This window comes from Pelodiscus sinensis, chromosome 5 (assembly GCF_052426305.1).
Source record: "Pelodiscus sinensis isolate ZL-2025 chromosome 5, ASM5242630v1, whole genome shotgun sequence".
Classification (NCBI taxonomy): domain Eukaryota; kingdom Metazoa; phylum Chordata; order Testudines; family Trionychidae; genus Pelodiscus; species Pelodiscus sinensis.
This window is the reverse complement of record NC_143056.1, coordinates 74,477,328-74,497,336: the sequence shown is the minus strand read 5'-3', so window position 1 is coordinate 74,497,336 and position 20,009 is coordinate 74,477,328. Positions and strand designations below refer to the sequence as shown.

At 39.5% G+C, this 20,009-nt stretch overlaps 1 protein-coding gene across 2 annotated transcripts; it reads left to right on the top strand.

The window, feature by feature from the left end:
* The first annotated feature begins 241 nt into the window (after positions 1 to 241).
* ELF5 (E74 like ETS transcription factor 5) lies at positions 242 to 17,995 on the top strand. 2 transcript variants are annotated; one of them, XM_089778540.1, is made up of 7 exons: positions 242 to 396; positions 3,654 to 3,781; positions 10,921 to 11,154; positions 12,711 to 12,761; positions 14,136 to 14,204; positions 15,276 to 15,471; positions 15,995 to 17,995. In XM_089778540.1, the coding sequence occupies exons 2-7, from the start codon at positions 3,658 to 3,660 to the stop codon at positions 16,089 to 16,091; spliced, it is 771 nt and encodes a 256-aa protein (XP_089634666.1). In that variant the 5' UTR covers positions 242 to 396; positions 3,654 to 3,657; the 3' UTR covers positions 16,092 to 17,995. The 2 variants fall into 2 exon arrangements, with proteins under 2 accessions (XP_089634666.1, XP_075783579.2); XM_075927464.2 differs by having other exon boundaries at positions 15,276 to 15,483.
* The last annotated feature ends 2,014 nt before the right edge of the window (positions 17,996 to 20,009 follow it).

The following is a 20,009-nucleotide window of genomic DNA, read 5'->3' as shown; positions in this document are numbered from 1 at the left end:
TCTGAAAGAAGGCATAGCTGGAGAGTCTCCTACACTGAAGCACATATGCACACCTGACTTTTTAATGTGGCCCAAGAGTCACAGTTACTTAAGTCAACATCTTTAAGAGGAGAATAAACAATATATAAAAATAAATGTTCTGCACTTAAAACATTTCTCCTTCCTTCCCTCCTCTGTGTGTCACTTTGTATTATCACTGTCGTCAAAAGGGGTGTGTATAAGAACCTGAAAAACCAAACGAACCTGTCTGTAAGGAGTTCCATATATCACAGCAGTGCAGGTGGCTTTATTTCCACAGTGCTGTGCATTGCTGCTGCAAAGCCACTGCCTTCCCCTTGCTTCTGAGACCTCCTTTTGGACCTAAACATTCCGACGGGAATAAGCACCCATCTGCACGTAAGCTCAGTTTGTTTATTGATGTCCATATTTGTTAAACTGATTTCTAGCTGCCAAAGCAGCATGTGGGCTGTGCTAATTTATCAGTCATCCACCTGATGCCATTTGTGTTTGGGCTTCAAACCAGTTGTTCCGACCAACCCATTTAACTTCAATTTAATACATTATTCATTGAGGTGTGCCTGTCTCCTATCCTGCAATTGAACCTCAACAAACATGTTTTAACAAATGAAAAATCCAGACCTGTCTCATTAAACCAAAAGGAAATTTAATTGCCTCTTGCAACCATGAATAAGGGAAGCAAAACTACCATTAAAAAGATCTCCTGTTTAAATAAATGACGTCTCTCCTTCCCTTTTTTCATGGAAGCAGATATAGAATGTGTTTAAAAACAGTACCAGATAATGCTATCTGATGTACCTAAATTAATAAGAATCTGTTCATCTAGAATATTTGAAAAAGAAATTAGCCCTCCTATTGACCTTGAGAATAAATAAATCTAACTGTAAAATGCACAGTTGTATATGGGACCAACAGTATAAACCAGGTACCTCTCTAAAATGGGATTTTCTCATCTGTAAATTAGGTTTGTCATCTGTTATAGTGTGTTGCTGAACTCTATAGTGATAGCCACTTTGTTTCTATAGCTGCAAGCCAAAAATCAAACTAGCATTAAAGCTGCAGCAGATCTAGAATTTCCCAGTTTGGAGAAATAAACTCTGTTCAAACCAAATCATAGAGATCAGATGTACATTCCGATCTGAACTTCTCCATAATGTGATGCGTTGGCTCTGGATCAGGCCTATCTTCACTTCTAACAATTCATATTACCCTAAAAGTAGCTATTCGGCCTTGGAAAATCCTCACAAAAATTCATTAGTCAAGGCATGATCTCTCCCGTCACAATGATAATGAGGCTGTAAAACTAACAGTATTTTACCTGCCTTTCAAAAACTTGGTAGGAAAGACATGACTTTCCCTTCAAAGCTAATACATTCCCATATGTAAGTACAGTAGTGACAAATTTCCAAATGCTAGTTTTTAAAAAAATCAGCTGCAAAATTAGATGCACCACAAAGAGGATTTGTTTTCCCCCACCTGCACAGATTATGTATTTCTAGTAAAAAGTACTTTTAGAAACAGCATTGTACATGCAGGTGGTTGATTTGTTTGTTTGATGTCTTGCCATCTCTTGGCTGTTTACAGAGACAAAGGGTGAAATCCCTTGGTCTTCAATAGTGCCCAGATTTCACCCCAAATATCTAGGTACTAAACTGATGTATGTTGCTTTATGGTTGGTGCACTGGGTCTGACCTGCCGTAACTCTCTGCAGTATTAATGCTCCATGATCTGATGCAAAAATAACAATTTAATTGTTTTAATAATTGCAGAAGAATTAGGAAAGGATTTTGTATAATGTTAGATCCTGTATCTAAAATGAAATAATAAACTTGTCATTACTCTGCCCTTCTAACCTGTGTAGTATAGGTCACCTATTTCTATGTAGGGCTCCACTAGAAGTAATGTTGCAATACAGCAGCTCAAGTGATCCACTGAGTGTTTGAATGTTCGTGCGTTCCTTTCGCAGTGGTATAGTACATTAGCGCTGCATTTTTTCTGGGACATGCACACCCTTTGGACCTGATTAAAGAGAATTTTGGGGGCATCCCAAATGTTCCAAATGTCCAAGTCTACTCCTATTTCATCCAGGTAAAGATTTTAGCATTTCCTCAATTCCACTAGGGAAAGAAATGACCATTTTATCCATTAAAGCTTCTGAAAGCTGTGTTCTCAGAGCTTGCTAGGTAAACAAATCTTTCATCTTCCAGGCCAAGTTGATGATGAGATGCTAGAGCATTACATTCACACAGTCCTCAGTGACCCCCATTCTCCACTCTCCCTCATGGGAGAGTAAACCCTGGTTTTCTAATGAACTCTGTCAAATGGAGCAGATGGCCCATATTGCAATATACCAGTTCCAGCACAGATCTGGATTCCTACATCCACTGCACACAGCTTGCCACTATTTATGTATTTAATTTATTTATGCATTATATTCAATGTCAACCTTTAAGGCTATATGATCATGTAAACTCACTCGGGTTTGTTTCTGCTAGGAAAGATCAAATCTGGAGTAAATTATGGAATGCAGAAGAAATGAAAGCTTAAAGAGACAAAAGCCAAAGATGTCAAATCTTGTCCATTTCTTTTGCACTTGTATATTCACTGTGGCACATCCCTGGAACTGTTACTAGACATTGGAACAATGACAGTTTCAGTCTCTTGCGACTGGAAAAGCAGAACTGAACCAGAATGATTTTCATTCCATGTTTTTTGCTTTTTTCCAGACTATTAAAATTGAATCAGTTATAGGTAATATTCACATGGGAGCTTAGAGGTGGGGTGTCACAAGCCATACCTAAGGAAAACTATGCCTGTGTGCATGTGCTTGCCTGTCCTCTGGAATGATCCCAGTGAATCACTATACTTCATGGACTGCCTCATTTCAAATCTCATCTGAAAATGTAGCTTTTCTCCCTTACCTAGATCTCTTAATTCCTCTCTTCCTTTATTGTTTCACAATAGAATTGTATTATTTTCAGCAACTCTGTAGATCAATTTAAGTTGAAAATGTCACAGAATGAAGTTTTCTATTTTTATTAAGCAAGTTTCTGCTTGACTTCTAGCACTGAGCAAGCTCTAGAAGTAAACTGAATTCCAGCCTGTGATTGATTATTCAGATATGGCACATTCTCTATAAACCATAGACTGTCTGGTGTCTATGCTTGGTTTCTGATTTACACTGTAAGCACATGTTTCCCTATGTTTTGACAATTTCTTTGTCAATCGACTCTAACTAAATGATCTCTAACTAATGATACTAGCAATGATGATGTGTCTGTGTACTGTGCTATAGATCTGTTCATCCCTGGGCTTTTACATGTGCTCCCAGTCACCCACAAAAATCTGTAGAAAACTGCATGCCACTCGCATTCGTGTTTACTCATAAATCTGCTTTCAGATCCTTTGGAACTGATAACATTCTTGGTGAACTCACTAACTTCTTCGCTGCTGTCTGAAATTTTCGGGAGCTCAGCCATACACTTCAGTGGAACTTTAAATGGGTGTAGCATAGACCCAAGAGTACTTTTCACAGATACATGCCATTCCCCGTTAAAGTAATTCTTGTTGTGGCCTTATAACCTAGGTCTTTGATATTTTCTTGCCATGCTTTGACTCCTATGTTAATATTTTAGGGGGATGTTGGACTCTGTCACTCACAGCACTTTTTTGCCGAACACCATGATCTGCGAGCCTCTGATGTCATGGACAGAATTGTTTGGGACAACAGAAGACTATTATCCCACCTTTGATCATCAGACAGGTATGTAAATAGGCTCAGTTTGACAAAAAGTGTGAGACTGATACATGTCCAAGACTGGACTGAATTTAATAGAGTTAAAACAACTGTGATGGTCCAGGCATACCAGGATTTATTCCTGACTTTGCTTTTGACTCCCTCTGTAACCCTGTGCTCGCTGCTCAGCCTGTTGCAGTGTTTATTTCTAATTAAAAAACTAGTGCTCTGTTCAGGCACACAAGCTGCTTGCAGCAAAAATAATATGTGCACATCTGTAACAGGAATCATATATCTACAAGAGACTTGTGTTGCATACATCACTAATAATGTATGGAGGCCCCACAAACATTGCTGGATTCCTCACTGCAACATACTTGTGGCATAGGGAAGCTTTCTCACCATTATCTAGGTGGAAAAGCGAATCAGAGAAATAAAGTGATTTGCTCAAGGTCAGCCAGAAATCTGCGGGAAACCCAATATTTAAACTTAGATCTCCTGAATCTTACCCCATGACTTCAAAAGAACATCATTGCTTTTCAGCTATCGGTTAATTACGTTTTTTAGTTTCAGCTATCAGTTAATTAGGCATTGCCATCTTCATTTTGCAAGAAGACAAATGGAGACTCACTCCATTTCAGCAATAGTCCCCCTTACTTACAGAGGGAGAAAAAAGCAAAGTCAGGAATAGATCCTAGTATGCCTGGCTCCCAATCTTTTGCTCTGTCTGCTTTAAAACAGCACATGCTAATGAAGAGCTTTTGCCTAACTTTGAACATCAGACTGACTATGCAATAGTAATTCAGTTTGGTGACATCTCTTTAAATTTTCTGTAACTTTGTATAAATGTATGATATTAACTGTATTATCCATAGTAGCAAGAACCAGTTAAATCCATAGTAAACATCTGAGGTTGTGGGGTTTTAAAAAACAGCACAGATCTCTGTGGATTGTAGTAATGCACCTATATTAACTCAATAATGCCCCCACTGGACTAGTTACTGATTACTCCTGAATGTGTAGTGTACAATTCCCACACTGTGATTATGGAAATCCTACACGTCACCAAGCCATAAGACTCATCTGGGGAGTATAGTTAATTTTAAGGAATGTACTCCAAATGGCATACTTTCAGGCCAGATTCCTGCTATGAAGGTTCAGTTAGCATTTCCCATTAGAAACTCTTTTTCTTCCATAAGAGTTTGATTTCATTCTTAAATGACTGGACTTTGGGGCCCTTCTCTCAAGCTAAATCATTCAATAGGCTCTGAAAAAAAATGTAGCATAGTCTCACTGATGTTACTAAGCCAAGCTTCTGGTGAAACTTGGATCTGAATCAGATTTACACATAAAATTTTGCCCCATAAAACTACTTTTATGTCTTCAAATTACAAAGTTGGCACTCTTACAGAGCAGACTTTGTCCCCTAATGAGACAGTTTAAGTACTGGACAACAGCACTTTTCAAACAGTTTAAATCTTAACAAGTTTATGATCATCAAACCTTAGCCATTCAAAAAATTTCCCACATGATTTGAAATAGAAACTACTCCAAATACTCTATTGCTTCAGCTAAAGAAGAATCCAAGTGTTGTGTAGGAACTAGAAGTTCTTGTTTTCAGGAAATTTGGTTTCATCCTAAATCAAAGCAAAATAAATTAATGTCTAAGGGTGTATCTAGACTACAGAGTTTTGTCGACAAAAGTGGACTTTTGTTGACAAAACTATACCTGCGTCTATACTACCGCTGAGTTCTGTCGACATAACGTCGACAGAACACAGCAGTTTTGTCGACACTGGTAAACCTCATTTTACGAGGCATAATGCCTTTTGTCGACAGAGTTCTGTCGACAGAAGGTGTTATTGCATCTAAGGTTGTGTCTAGACTACAGGGTTTTGTCGACAAAGGTGCTTGCTTTGTCGACAGAACTGAATGTAGTCTAGACGGTCTTTGTCGACAGAAGCTTTGTCGACAGATATTGTCGACAAAACTTCTGTCGACAAAAGCCTGTAGTCTAGACGTACCCTAAGTTTCCTGTAAAACAAAATGGGGGGGGAGGGGCGGGATTATTTCAGGTAAATCAATGTTTTGTTTCACTTTTGGCTTTTTTTTTTACTTTAGATTATAAATTTCATTCTTTTCAAGACATATATATATATATTTCTAAACAAAATGTAGGAATGTTTTAATTTCAATGAATCAACATTTCCCAATGGAAAATAATTCTATTAGAAAATTTTCCACTAGCTCTGAGCATCTTCATTAGCTGTTAGCAGTTTATGTCCTATGCTGTTCCGAGTCCATCTAATTCAAAGACAGTACTATTGCATATGGACACTGGAAAGAACATTGACTGTCTACGTTAAAGTTTTTGAAATGTTTCATAAGCTTACATCATTAGTACTTTGTGCTGGGATCCTACCAGACATCACATTTTAAGATGGGTTGGGTAGGGTAAGTACTTGGCCTTCATTTGACCCTGCACTAATGTATACATCTTGTTGGCTTGTCAGTACAGCTATGCATGAACCAGTGCATTCTGGGAAAATCTGCTATCCCATACTGCTTTGAGTGCAGAGCAGGATTATAGAAGTCAGTGGGAAAAGTCCCTGTGCTTCCCTTAGTCCTATCTGCACAAAGTCTTTGATCCTTGTTATCATGAATGAAGCTTCTTTGTTGGGGAATTGTGAGGCTTCTTGCCATTATACATGTAACCCTAGAGGTGGGACATGAATCCAAACAACTTTGCTAGATCCACAGAATTTCATTCCCCTGGGTTGGAATGGAACAAACACTTAAAATATTCAGTCTGGCAAAAAAGTGCCATGGGACAGTTATTGTAACTTGAATCCAACCTTAAGGCAAGTAACACCCCACAACTTCGCAAAGGTCCAGGTGATGGTTGGAACTCTGTAGCTCCCACTTATCTGTTTTCAACTTCTAATCTTTCTCAGAGACCATGGTTGCTAAAACTAGTGTTTTGGGATGGTGGGGTGCTGCAGCACCCCTCATCCCCAGCTTGAGAAGTTACTTCCAGTATGTGTGGTGTTTTACATTTCTGTTCAAGGGTTCTCATAACCCCCATTAAAATTGTTACTGTCCCTCACTTCTAATTCTAGGCACACTTCTAAAATGTTTCTGTACTGACTGCTGAGTTATTTATTTGCTCCCCTCCTCATCTCACATGAATAGTTTTCACTTAGAATGTCACTATCCCTCAAGGAAAACATATCCTGTTCTTTCCTTCTCTGTCAAAGGAAATTTGTACATCTCCTATAGAGTCTCTGTCCTTATTGCTGATTTTTCTTCCAGAAGAGTATACAGTGCATACCCCAAAGGAAAAGAATGCTACTCTGGAAATTAAACTTCAGTGTAAGGAGTAAAGGAAGAGTGCTTTTCAAATTGCCAGACCTCTATGTCATCACCTTTTGAGCCTCCATGACCCAGCTCAGCACTTTTTGGGACCTAAGAATATCTTCTGCCTTCCAGAAATAATCAGCTCTTTTTAGAAGTCAGTAGGGATGCTAACCTGACAAGAACTGTTCCATGAAAGGAACATGCCATGGCATTTATATTGCCAGCAAAGCTGATATTTATCACCATCAAGACAAAATTTCAGAACGAGTTGCTTACGTATTTAAAGGTTACTTACTGTACCTTTTAACTATAGAGGAACAGTAACTTTTATCTCATGGTATCCTAAGGGAAATAAAAATAGATGCACCAAAAGAGCAAACTTCATTTAACTCTTCAACACATGAAAAGGAAGTTGTGGCCTTGACCTTCACCCTATTTTTTACATAAAAAGAATAAATCCAAACAGTTCCAGGATCCCAAAGGTGCAAACAAGACACCACCAAAAATATAGGGCCAGATTCATGCCGTGGCGCCTCCACCTGATTTGGGAGTAGGGAAGGCTACTTTGTTCCAATTCTGCCACAGGGCTGGAGCCAGCCCTCACAGTCCCCAACAGCAGGTGTTGCCAGTCAGGAGGGACAGAGGCAGGCAATGCAGTGATTCCTGACTAGCCTCCAGAGCCTGGGGAATACATCTGACTTTCAAGCTGCCCTTGCTCTGCAAAAGGTCTGAGGGAGGCTGGTGGCTCTAAAGCTGCTTCTCGTCCACATGAATCAATTATCCTTTGGCATAACCATACACACAGTTCCAAGGCCTATAGAACCTGACCTAGCATCAATTTGTATTTCACAAATTGACTTCTTTCTTTATAAAGGACCAAAAACAATGTCAGAGTCAAATACCCTCAAAAGTTTTGAGAGTCTGGGAAACCCAGATCCAAAGTTTGCATCTTTTGGCCACCTCTCCTCCTTTCTAGGCTACCTCCCTTGGATGAGATGATAGATCTGCATGGGATCTACAGCATGAACAATATGTACAGCATTATTTTAATTCTGTATGCATGAAAATGGGGATATTTACAGTATGTAGATGATACATGAAAGAACAGATTGTCCTATTGGTTTTAAAATTTCATGAAAAAGATCTATTTATATTATAAAAACCCATTTAGAATGCAAGATCCATGTTTCTGACACTGTCACAATTTTGAATCATTTCATTGATTTCATTAGGGCAGTCAAATCAGAGGGGTGGGGAACCTAAGGCCTGGAGGCTGGATGTACTCCTCCCCCCCCCCCCCAGCATTTGGGAGACCTTGCTGGGTTAGGGTTAGGGTTAGGGTTAGGGTTAGGGTTAGCCTCTCTGGGGCTGGGGTCAGGGTCAGCTCGAGTCATTCCTGCGCCCCAGGCAGCGGGCGCACAATGCATGCGTGGCCCTGCCCCCGGCGCGTTGCACACCTTACAGCTACAATTGGGCGCACGGCACCTGATTGCAGCTCTAAGTGGCGCCACGCAGCCCCCGACCCCGGGCACACAGCGCCTGATGGCAGCTCTAACTGCCCGGCTAGCCCCCCCTTAATCTGGACCTGGCTGGAGTACATAAAATCAACTAACCTGGCGTGCGAGGGGGATGTGAGGAGTGTCTTTGCTGTTTTTTTCTGTAACAGACCAACTCAGCTAAGACCTTGAAGCTCCTTGTCCTTCTCAGTCAGGGGTCTTGTCAGTGAGGGTTTGTTTTTGTTTTCTTGACTCTCACTTGTGTGCGGCCCCTGACTGATTTTTCTGAGGGTCAGCAGCCCATGAGCCAAAAATGGTTCCTGACCCCTGAAATCCTGAAGTAACCTTCCTGACTAGATTATGACCAAAAAACAATCTATTATATATTTTGAAAATTGAGTTTATTTTGCACAAACAAATCCACAAAGTCATACTTCGTGATTACCTACAGATACCAAATTTTGCATAAACAATGCTGCCACTTAAATTAGCTGAATGCACTACTTTTTACACCAGAACACTGTCATGTGTTCCCTCCGTCATGATTCGTACAGGCCAGAGCCTCGGGTCATGTGAATTGGCATAGTTCTTTTAAACTCATTGATTAGAGCAATATTCTCAAAGGCTGATATTTCTGTCATGGACCCAGAATGTCTCCTGAGGCCAATCCTTACTCATTCTCAAGGACTCCAGTATAACAAAAAGAATTTATCTAGTGAGTTAATAGACATAGTGAGTCTGGTACAATGTTCCCTGTAAGCTGTGCACTTGTGCAGCTGCTCAAGGAAAAATCAAGTGTCACTCATCATCTGATTAACAGAGTGCCCACAGTTAAGTTTGTGTTTCTGTTGGTGGTGCGCATTTGCACATTCACACATGCATCACTATATATACAAAGTTATTCCACAAATGAATAGAAAAATCTGCATATGGATGGAAAAGATAAGAGGGAACGTTGGCTCTGAGAGGCAGAATTTTGTGTTGATTTTTCACAGGCATTGGGAAAATGCATCTGAAGCTAAAGGGCATTTTAGTGGCTTTGGCTATTGTTCTAGTGGTTGATCCATGCAGGCTGCACCTGCACAGATAGCCTGTGGGAGCCTTTTGCAGGATGAAGGACTTTTCCATGTGTGTTTTCCTCTAGTATCTAGTTTTCAGACAGGCTACAAAGCCTCCTATTACAGTTCGCTACAGATATTCTCTGTTAGCTCAAGTGGTAGGAATTTGTACATTTGTATCTAAAGCTTCCCTGTATATGTCATCTGTACAGTAATAATGTCTGTTGACTGTACCCTAGGCCTGTGTACCCCTGTTCAACATCAGAGCTAGTTTTTAAAAAAATCTATTCTACAAACTCTCAGAAAAATATTGTTCAAGTTTTACTGTACAATATTAACAAAATTTTCCGACAGGCTCTATTTCTGATTGAGAAACTTTTTCACGTTAGTTGAATAAAACATTGACACTTCTGACTGAAATATTTTTAGACTAAAAATTGCCTACCAGCTCTACTAGCATTTTTCTTTATCTGTCAGAGATGCTTCCCTAAAAATAATTTTTCTGGGAACTACACATTACACCATCTAGTGGCAGTCTCTAATATAAAAAAAGTTCACAAAATCCTCACACCTGGAATTCATCCTGAAGTTAATGTGATGTGTGATGTTAACTTGCTGAGTATAGCTGTGATAATTAGCATTGACCTTAGTAATTAACTTACCATGTTTTCCTACCTGCAAGGGATATTGTTAGGTTTCTTTAAAGCTTACATAGTGTTTTGCACATCTCTCAGCCTCTCATTATTCATTGTTCATTATTCATTAAACATTGTTCATTTGTACTGCAAAATGTACTATAAGTCATTGAATTTTGGTTCACTTCACTTTTACTGTTGACAATTTATTTACACCAAAAAGAAATAATCGTTAAATTGGGGAGAGAAAGTTATTTAAGCTAAAGGATTTGATCCCACAGTATTTTAATTATCCGGCAGGAATATTTTGGTGCCTCTCACTCTGGGTTTGTGTTTCATCTTCTGTATCACACTTGAGGTGTAATGGATTGAAAGGTGTGTGCTTTTGAGATCCTCCTCCAATAATGTCCTACACAATAATTAATATCTTACATGCAAAAAGCTGTAACACTAGGCACCAAAACATAAGCAGACAGTATTAAAAGGAATAATTGAGGAAGCTTGTGGTCTTGCTAGAATAAGAAATGGGAACTGCCCTTGTATGGAACATGCTCACTGGAAAAGATGTCATAATGTAAGTATTTCCACTTAAATTCTCTCTCCTGCTGAATCTCTTGCAGTTGGTGATTCTTGCTGGACATCTATTCACCCGGAATACTGGAGTAAGCACAATGTCTGTGAGTGGCTGCAGTTTTGCTGTGACCAATACAAGCTAGATGCCAACTGCATTCCCTTTTCCCACTTTAATATTAATGGCTTGCAGTTGTGCAGCATGACCCAGGAAGAGTTCACAGATGCTGCTGGTATTTGCGGCGAATATCTATATTTCATCTTACAGAACATCAGGGCACACGGTTAGTGTTTCAGAGATTAAATGCAAAGCAAAAATGCCTTAAACTTTTGTGTCAGCTTCATGCTAGTAAAAAATGCTAGATTAACAACCCTGGGCCTAAAGTCCCTTATTTATTCACAGAAGAGGTGAAATGCATCTGGTGTCTAGATACAATGATCAGTGCGCTAGAAGTCAACAGATAGATAGAGGATCGCATGGGCAATGAGGTTACTAGTTTCCCAGCCGGGCCACTATGACATTATGCTTTTCTTATTTTCTTTATTTGCTTCCTAAAAGTTTACGAGACTTATTGCTGCTGAAGTGAGTTTAGGCTCAAACTTCAGAACTATTGCCCTGTCTGCCCTAACTGAAGCAAAGTGAAATTTCTTTTACAGCTAGCCTTTCTTGTAGATTCCAGGAGATCAATAGGACAGCTCCATAGGTTTCAGTTCTAATGATAACTTAAATGGATGACATTTTATTGCCAAGGGGACAGGGAGGTTTAGCAGGTCTTCTCACATGCTATACTATTTTCCCATCTCCAGATGGATTATAAATTGTTGGGTAATAGAGTTAAACCCAATCCTGTAATGCATTCCATCTGCTTTGTGCCTCTCTGTGATTCAAGGCTTTCCTAAAGCTAGCTTACATGCTACTTTTGGATCCTTCCTGTCTGGGAGAATTGGTGAGTGGTGTAATGCTGCCATGGGGCTGCTGCCATAGGTGTGTTCATGGCAAAAGGATGCATGGCCTAAGAATCCCTCCACTCCAGCAATTCCTGGCTGCTAGAACAACCTCCAAAAGGCCAGTGGTGGCTGACAGTGTAGGCCTTTCCCTAGGCGGGGGGGGAGGTATGCGAGGGAGGAGTATGTGTGGCATTATCCCCCTCATCTCAGGTCATGCCACACCATCCATCCTATGTTGTGAATGGGGTTGGGGTCCTACAGAAAAAAAATCAAATGTAATTACGTAATTAAATGCTCATAATGCATATGCACAAAGAGGCCAAATTAAGGTTGACAAGCAACCTTAACTCTGGTATTTCCTAAATGTGCTTGAAGTAGAGTAGGGAGAAGTGAAGTAATGTGTTTTTAGGAAAGATCTGAAGGAAGAGGGGCTAATGCAAGTGTACAGGACAATAAGGAAAACACCAGAGGTGAGAGAAAGATACAAAGGGATCATGTAGACAGGAAAAACCACACATGCGAAAAGAGCACAGTGGGTATTAAGATGTAATGAGAGCAAAGAAGCTGCTGGGGTACATGATATGGGTTTAGGGCCTTGAAAATAAGGATGAGGAGCTTGAACAAGATACAGGAAGTTAGAGGGAGCCAGTAGAGGGCTCTGGAGATAGTAGGGACAATGCCAGAGACATGGGAGGGAAAGCTGAACTTTAGCAACAGCTTTTGCATAGTAAGGCATCTAATTTTCCTTGTTGAAATTAAATTCTCTTTTGAGTTTCTCATGATACAATTTAATATAGCATGGGAAAAGGGCTCTAGCTGTGCCTTGCGCATCAATGCACAGTGTATGAATACAGAATTGATCATACTGGATTGCACGTTTTTCCCCCCATAGGCATTTCCTTTTTTAATGACGCTGAGGAAACCAAGCCAGCTGTCACGGATTGTAAGTACTCTTGTTTTCGACATGCAAAGTTCTATTCACTAGGAAAAGTGTGACTTGTTCCATGATTAGCAGTACTACCAGATGCAGCAATTCAAAGGATTTTTACAAATGAGAAAATACTCCAAAAATTGTCTCCATCTGAATGCTTTAAATTTAAAGACTCTTGTGGTGGGTAGGGAAAGGTGAGTGAGGTTCCCAATATAGGCTCCTTTTTCCCCATTGAAAATCCTAGTGACCTAACATTGTCTGTAGTGGTTCTCAACTGGTGGTCCATGGTGACTTTTTCGGTGGTCCACAGGAACATTGTCCAAAGTCCACGAAAATTTTTTGATTGGCTTGGTGGTCTGTGGACTGAAACGAGTTGAGAACCACTGCTCTAGGTAACCCCATAATAGCCTGCGGTTGTAGAACCACATTCAGCTCTTGCAGAGTCCACGGGTATTACCGGACTTATTCACGCCCTGTGTGGATGTAGGCACCGTGTTGAAAACCCTCTGACACAGGATCACCGGTTTCAAGGCAGCCCAGAGTGCACGGAACAAACTGACCAGAGGTGCCAAAGTGTTACTCCAGGAAGTGAGGGTGGAGGGGAAAGCACACTGGTGCCTTGTCCTGCCGTCATATGGCGATGTGTCTCGTATGTAATTCTAGTCATGCCTTTTGCACTGGCAGCAGGGTCTGCCTCCCAGAATGTCAGCACTAACATAATGAGTTTCTTCATCTTCAGCTAAAGGATTAAGAACTCTCATTAGAGGCTGCAGATAACTCAGAACCCAGTGGGGATCAACCTCTGAAATGAGATGTCTATCGCACACTTAAGAGTGCTGTACAATCAGCCTTTGCAATCCCTCCTTCAATGCCTTCCTCTGACCAGCTCTGTTTATGTCACAGCAATGTCATGACAGACCCTCTTTCTCAAATTTGGTGATATAGCTTGTGTCACGGCAGTGTTGTTGCCAAATTTCATATTCACCTACTACCATTGCACTTTGGCCATATGTACCCACAACCACAGTGTAGTTTGAGTGTTAAGCCCGGAAGGTTTTCACAGATATGTATGGATTTGACAAAGAGACCTAAATTCCCTAAAACAAAATAATACAGACATACTGTGTAGATATGTTAAATGGTTTCTTTTTCTTTTAGGGTGGCTGTCAAGTTAATCCAACTGCAAATTGGTTATTCACTTTCGTTTAGCTCTATAATAAAGCTATTTTCTTTTTATTGTTATTAAAAAGGTAACTTTAATAACAGCACATCCCCAGTTTCAGTCAGTATTGCCCGACATTTGATTAGGTGAACACATTACCTATTTGACCACATTATCACAACTCAGATTCCTCCTCCTCATATCATTTTGTTATTCTGTTCCAGACAATGATAGGGCATGCCTGAGAACAGGGACCATGAAAAGTCAAGAATGTCACAATCACGGTAAAACAAGTAGGTATATATTTGAAATGCAGAAATTGTGCTTGAAAGATTATGAGACACAAAGTCCTGGTTTCAAATGTTTGTCAAAAGGGCTGAATCACTTAGTCAGACCGCAAAATGCTGAGCCGCAGCTGTATAACAGTGTTGACAACTCTCAACAGTTGTAGCATGAGTCTTATTACATGGGTGCATTCTTGGAGTCAGGAGAATCTCAGCTTTCTTTAAAAAAAAAAAAAAAAAAGTAAGCTTCCAGCCTTTGGAGTTGTGGAAAAGAGCAGGAAAACAAAAACTGAGTATCACCTAAAGACTCAAAATCTAGAAGGTAAATAAACAAACCTAAATGAATTATTTTTAAACAAAAAAAACCTCATGATTTTTAAACCACACATGATTTTGGAAGGCCTGGATGAAGATTTTTCAATGATTGCCTGATTCCTAGAACATTGCTTACTAGAATCTCCTTGAGCATAACACATGCATGCATGTGAGGTAACCAAGTGTGTTCTCTTTCTTCAGAGATTCTTATCCCTTCCAGAGTAGTTAGGATTCAGCTAGCCTCAGGCTTAAACTACAGCACCACAGAGAAATCTACCTTCATGGAAAGCTTTGCCCACCACCTGTTGCTAAAGCTGTAACTGTTCAGGCTAACAGGAAATTTGGTCACTATCGATAATCTAGAACTTTCACCAGCACTAAATTCACATCAAAACTTTTAAAATTAATCTAAAATGGGCTGTAAAAACAATCCCCAAATCAAGCTATCCTTTATTACTGAGTTCCAGTATTAGTCTGTGAAGATAAGTACTGATTCCTGTAGGATGTAAATGCATCCCAACTTTGCAAGGGGAAAAAAACCCAAAATTTTCTGGAATAAAAGACAGATTCTAGAATTAGCTTGCTTTCAAGGTCAGTTTGCAGAAGGTCATTTGATTCCGCTTACAGATAAGCAATGCACTTGGTCTTGTAAGCTAAATGGATGCCAGATACTGACAGGCACAATCCTGTGGTACCAATTATTTCTAGTGCTATAGTACTGTGCCACTGAAAGTCTGTTAACCTTCCGTTCTTTTCCTGCTGAAGGCCTGCAGAGTTCTCACTTGTGGGAATTTGTACGAGACCTCCTCCTGTTTCCAGAAGAAAATTGTGGCATTCTCGAATGGGAAAATAGAGAACAAGGCATCTTTCGGGTTGTTAAGTCAGAAGCTCTGGCAAAGATGTGGGGACAAAGGAAGCGAAATGACAGAATGACATATGAAAAACTTAGCAGAGCTCTCCGGTGCGTTAGTAGGTGATTACTAATGGTGTATTATGAGTCTATTTCACATAATTACATTGATTGCATAGCTTTTTGTATGTATCCAAACGGCATAAGACAGAATTATGGCTCTTTCGAAGGCCAACTCTTCAGCTGGTATAAATCAGCATAACTCCATTGAAGGTAATGGAGCTATTCTGACTTACATGAGCTGAGAATTTAACCCATGACTGGTAATATGGCACTACCTGCCTTTCTGCTTTGATAATCCTAGCAGTTCATTCTGAATTGCGGTCATCTTAGAAGCAAAAACACGTATGCAGTATTTGTTTTAAAAGGATCAAAGTTCACCTTTCAAGAAGTCTGGGAAAGTTTCAAATTCTAATGTAAGTTGATCTGGGGGTGTTAAACTATTCATTTAACAGAAAGAAAGGCTTGCTGTTTGATGGGAAAAATCATATTGACTGCTCTGTTATGTTTCTATTGTGTACTACTTGGGAACAGTTCCTCTAAAGTAAATTCCACTTCTGATTTGTTACTGCAGATATTATTATAAAACTGGAATTTTGGAACGCATAGACAGAAGGCTAGTATATAAGTTTGGAAAGAATGCCCATGGGTGGCAGGAGAACAATCTATGAACTAACTGCCCCATGCATCAGACTAATTATGCAGTCTGCGACATGAAGTGTTTGACTACAACAGACCCTTGAGAGAAGGAATTTTTCTCCTGCATCTCTCTTCTACTCCAGACTGGAGTTGACAACTCTTTGAGAGACTGGCCAGACAACATGGGACAGCACACAAAAGGGAGGCTCTTCACAACTATATATCTTCTTACCAGCATTAGCTCGTGCATAGCCTTTATGAAAGTGACACTTAAGATGCAGCTCAAGGTTTCATTAAGATGAATTCTTATCTGTGATGCCTTTTCCTGTGCCTAGAAGGGCTATTAGCCCTCAGTTTGAAATTACTGCTTACTACTGACATTTAAAAGTAGTTGGTGAGGATTTTTTTATTGCAGTAAAGTTGTTAAATATTTTGCAGAACATACAATGTTTTTTCCTATTCTTGGTTAGAATGTCAGTATTTTGGTTCTTCTATAGAAAATATTGTGACAGGGTGAGGTCACAAACAACCCCATGGGGTGCTTCCCAGAGTGCTGACAAGGCCACTGCCACCCATCTTCCTGCTCTCTGGGTTGCCCTTTGCCTGGTCTCCCCCAGCCAAGGCTCAGATCTGCGATCACTGCCCTCTCCCTGAGGATCAGTACAGATGCTGAAACTCTTCTGGTCCAAGGAAAATGCAGTTTGGGGCCCAGCTTCCTGGTATATCACTCCCCAAATGGGATCAGAACCCCGAATGAATTATTTAGATATGCCCCCTTTAACAAGGAAAGAGGATGTACATACTGATTGCTCCCCCAAGTAACAATTATTTACGCTGGGCTTGATAGTAAATAAAAGTGATTTTATTAAGTACAAGCAGTAGGATTTAAGTGATAATAAGTGAAAACAGGCAGAGCAAAGTAGATTACACATTTTAAAAAACAGAAAACGCTTAGCTAATTCTAACACTAAAACCTCAGTACAAATGTATAACAAACTCGCACTATTCTTAATTCCAACTAAGCCTCCAAAGGGGGGAAATCAAATTTTCCGTGGGGTCTTTAGTTATCCTCTTGGGTGTGCCACTCCAACCAAAGACAAAGAAACTCCTAGCTTCTTATTGTTTTATAGATACCACCTTTCCATGGACAATTACTTGGCCCACCCCTACCAGTTGGGGGTGGACATGTGACTTCCTAAGACCAACCATTGCTAAGACTTAAAGGACAAAAGAAGCAGTTTACAGTTGGTCCTCTAGACATTGAGAGTAACACCCTTGATGGCTTTCATTTGCATATTTAAAACCATAAAGCATTCCATACTCTGAATATCTAACTTTACACACAAGAATGATACATACACCAAAATGAGATATACAGATCCAGTTGATTAAGACATTAACGTTGACGTGTCCCACGAGACCATTTGTCCCGAGCATCTTTGAGTTATGTGTATTTGTGTCTATAAGTCCATTTCATAAAGCATGGGAGGAGGAGGCCATCACATCATTGTGGTCAGTATATGTTCCTGAGCTCATTTCCATTGCCTGGATTTTGATGTCTACAATGTTCCTTTTGTGCTAGAAGATCAAGCCAGCTGAGAGCCCCCCTCCCCCCCCCACACACATCCACTGAATTAATCTGTCCAATCAAACCAACCATCCATAAGAAAAACAGGGGTTTAAGCACGAATCTGAATTCCTCACTTAGCTACAAATGACTCCTACACATTTATTTTGTGAATTTTACTGAACATTACTGTACATACTATGAACTATTCACTGCAAGAATTCAATAACTATTATTTGTATTATGTAGTTAACTGTGATTGATCACATGGTATTAATTCTGTTTCTTGATTGAGTTGGCATAACTCTTATTGCAAGCACTTATTGATGCAAGTGTTTCTGTGAATTAAAAAGTAACTGTTCACAAACACTTACATGGAAGTTTGAAATTTAATTGCTAAGAACTTCTATGAATATAAAATGCCAGCACACCAGTGTTTGGGGAAAGCAAGCATGAAAGGGAACAAGCACCAATAAAAACAGATGCAAATAAATATTTTGTGAAAAAGTGTACAAAGAAATCACCCAAATCTCTACAGGTAATATAGCTGAGAACTTCAAAGCAGTCTACAGCACACAGCCACACATATTTTATTAAAGTTAATGTGTAGCTAAATGCCCTTGACAGCTTAAATTTCAACTAATAAGTACATTTGTTAAAATACAAGGTGGCATATGAATAATTCAATGATATTTTGAAAGCTTCATCGATGTACTATATTTTCATTACAATATTGCCCTTTCCACCTGAAGGGCCCAGGCATTCTCCTTTAGTATTCTCTCAGATAGCACTTTGAGCATATAAATGAGGTCCTCGTCTTGTTTTCACAGGAGTCACTTTTCAGGGGTCCTCTGTAGAACCTGAACTTACTGTTGTATTAAGGGAAAAGAAATGATAATGCACAAGTCAGCTTCTTTTAAACTCAACTATTATCATTTTAGTAGTAACAATTATTCCTTTTGTTTTACCCTAAAGACTGGGTAGTGGTCCTTTTAATCAGGATTGGCCAATTAAGTAAGCATAAACCTAAATGCAGTAGAGACCGCCTAACTTGGTGCTCTGCTATTCAGGATCCTGGGAAGTCAACAGGGATGCAACACGACTTCTGCTGACTATACTAGGCATTGTGTTAAGCCCAAGAAATGCTTGTCCCTGCTACTGAATGCAAGATCAAGCCCTGAGAGTCACACAAGAAGTTTCTCTCACAGCATTTTCCCAATTCATCCAGAAATTGTGCATCTCTGGGAAAGAATTTCTGTTGTTGCAATTTTGCCATGTAGCTTTTTTTTAATCTAGTTAAACCCCTCAGAGATACCAATAGAGTATCAAAGGAATAGCAAAAAGTTTGAGGGCTGCTGCTGCCCATCATTTAGCAAGCGAGAGCAACTTTGCAGAAATAGAATATAATCACTGTGTAGTTATAGCAATGATGGGGCATTAAATCTACAGTCCTCATTTTAGGGCCAAAAAACAATATGCAGCTGAAAACTGAAAAAATGTTAAATACCATGTACATTTTACAAATATTGAACACAGTGAAAATATTATGATCAGGCTTCCTTGCCAGTGCTAATAAAAGCAGACTTTTCTAAATCTTCACAAGTGGCAGAAACTGCCCTGGCATTGTCTAATCAGGCATTGTTAAGTCATCACTGACTGAATCAATTCAGAAGTACTGTATGATCCTCATTGCCATTAAACTAGCACCAGCAAAGAAAAATCAGCATGGTAAGAAGCACGGAAGTGCACTATGGAGTAAAACGCACAAATGTGAAATTTTACTGTAAATATATCTTTAAAATATGGATTATGGTAAAATATTTTTCAATTGTGTATATTTTCCAGCTGTTGCTGTTGGTAAACAATGAGAATGAAATATTTAATATGGAAGATGCATGGCATTGTTAGTTTTTGGTTTTGGGTCTTTTGTAACTCATGTCAATGCATACAAAGTGTCCATAAACCTCTATCAATTGAAACAAATGTTTAACAAGTCTAAGCAAGCCACAGCAGAGATACCATTGTAAACCAACATGCCCTTCAACTGCTTTTGCCATTCAATTTATGATTTGAAGACTACAGCTGAACTACAATCTAAATTATACTTATGAGCTTATGTAGGAAAAGCCTAAGACAAACGTTTGAAATAGTCCATTAAGAAGAATGCTCATTAGGGCACTATGCTTTGCAGTTCAACTATAGCACATACAACAAGAAGTCCAGGGGCACTTTAAAGACTAACAAGTGTATTAGGGTATTAGATCACATACATGTAAGTAAAAGCAGAACAATGTTTAAGAGAAGTGTATTCAATTATTTTTGTCATGGTCCAAATTTTCTTGGTCAAGCTCCAGACTCTAAAAAGATAATAAATAATAGTAAG

Bases quoted from the DNA above. Each gene is read 5' to 3' on its own strand.
- ELF5 (XM_075927464.2), top strand. From the start codon at position 3,658: ATGTTGGACTCTGTCACTCACAGCACTTTTTTGCCGAACACCATGATC. The intron at 11,155-12,710 runs GTTAGTGTTTCA...TTCCCCCCATAG, and splicing joins ACAGAACATCAGGGCACACG to GCATTTCCTTTTTTAATGAC. The intron at 15,484-15,994 runs GTGATTACTAAT...TTGTTACTGCAG, and splicing joins GCTCTCCGGTGCGTTAGTAG to ATATTATTATAAAACTGGAA.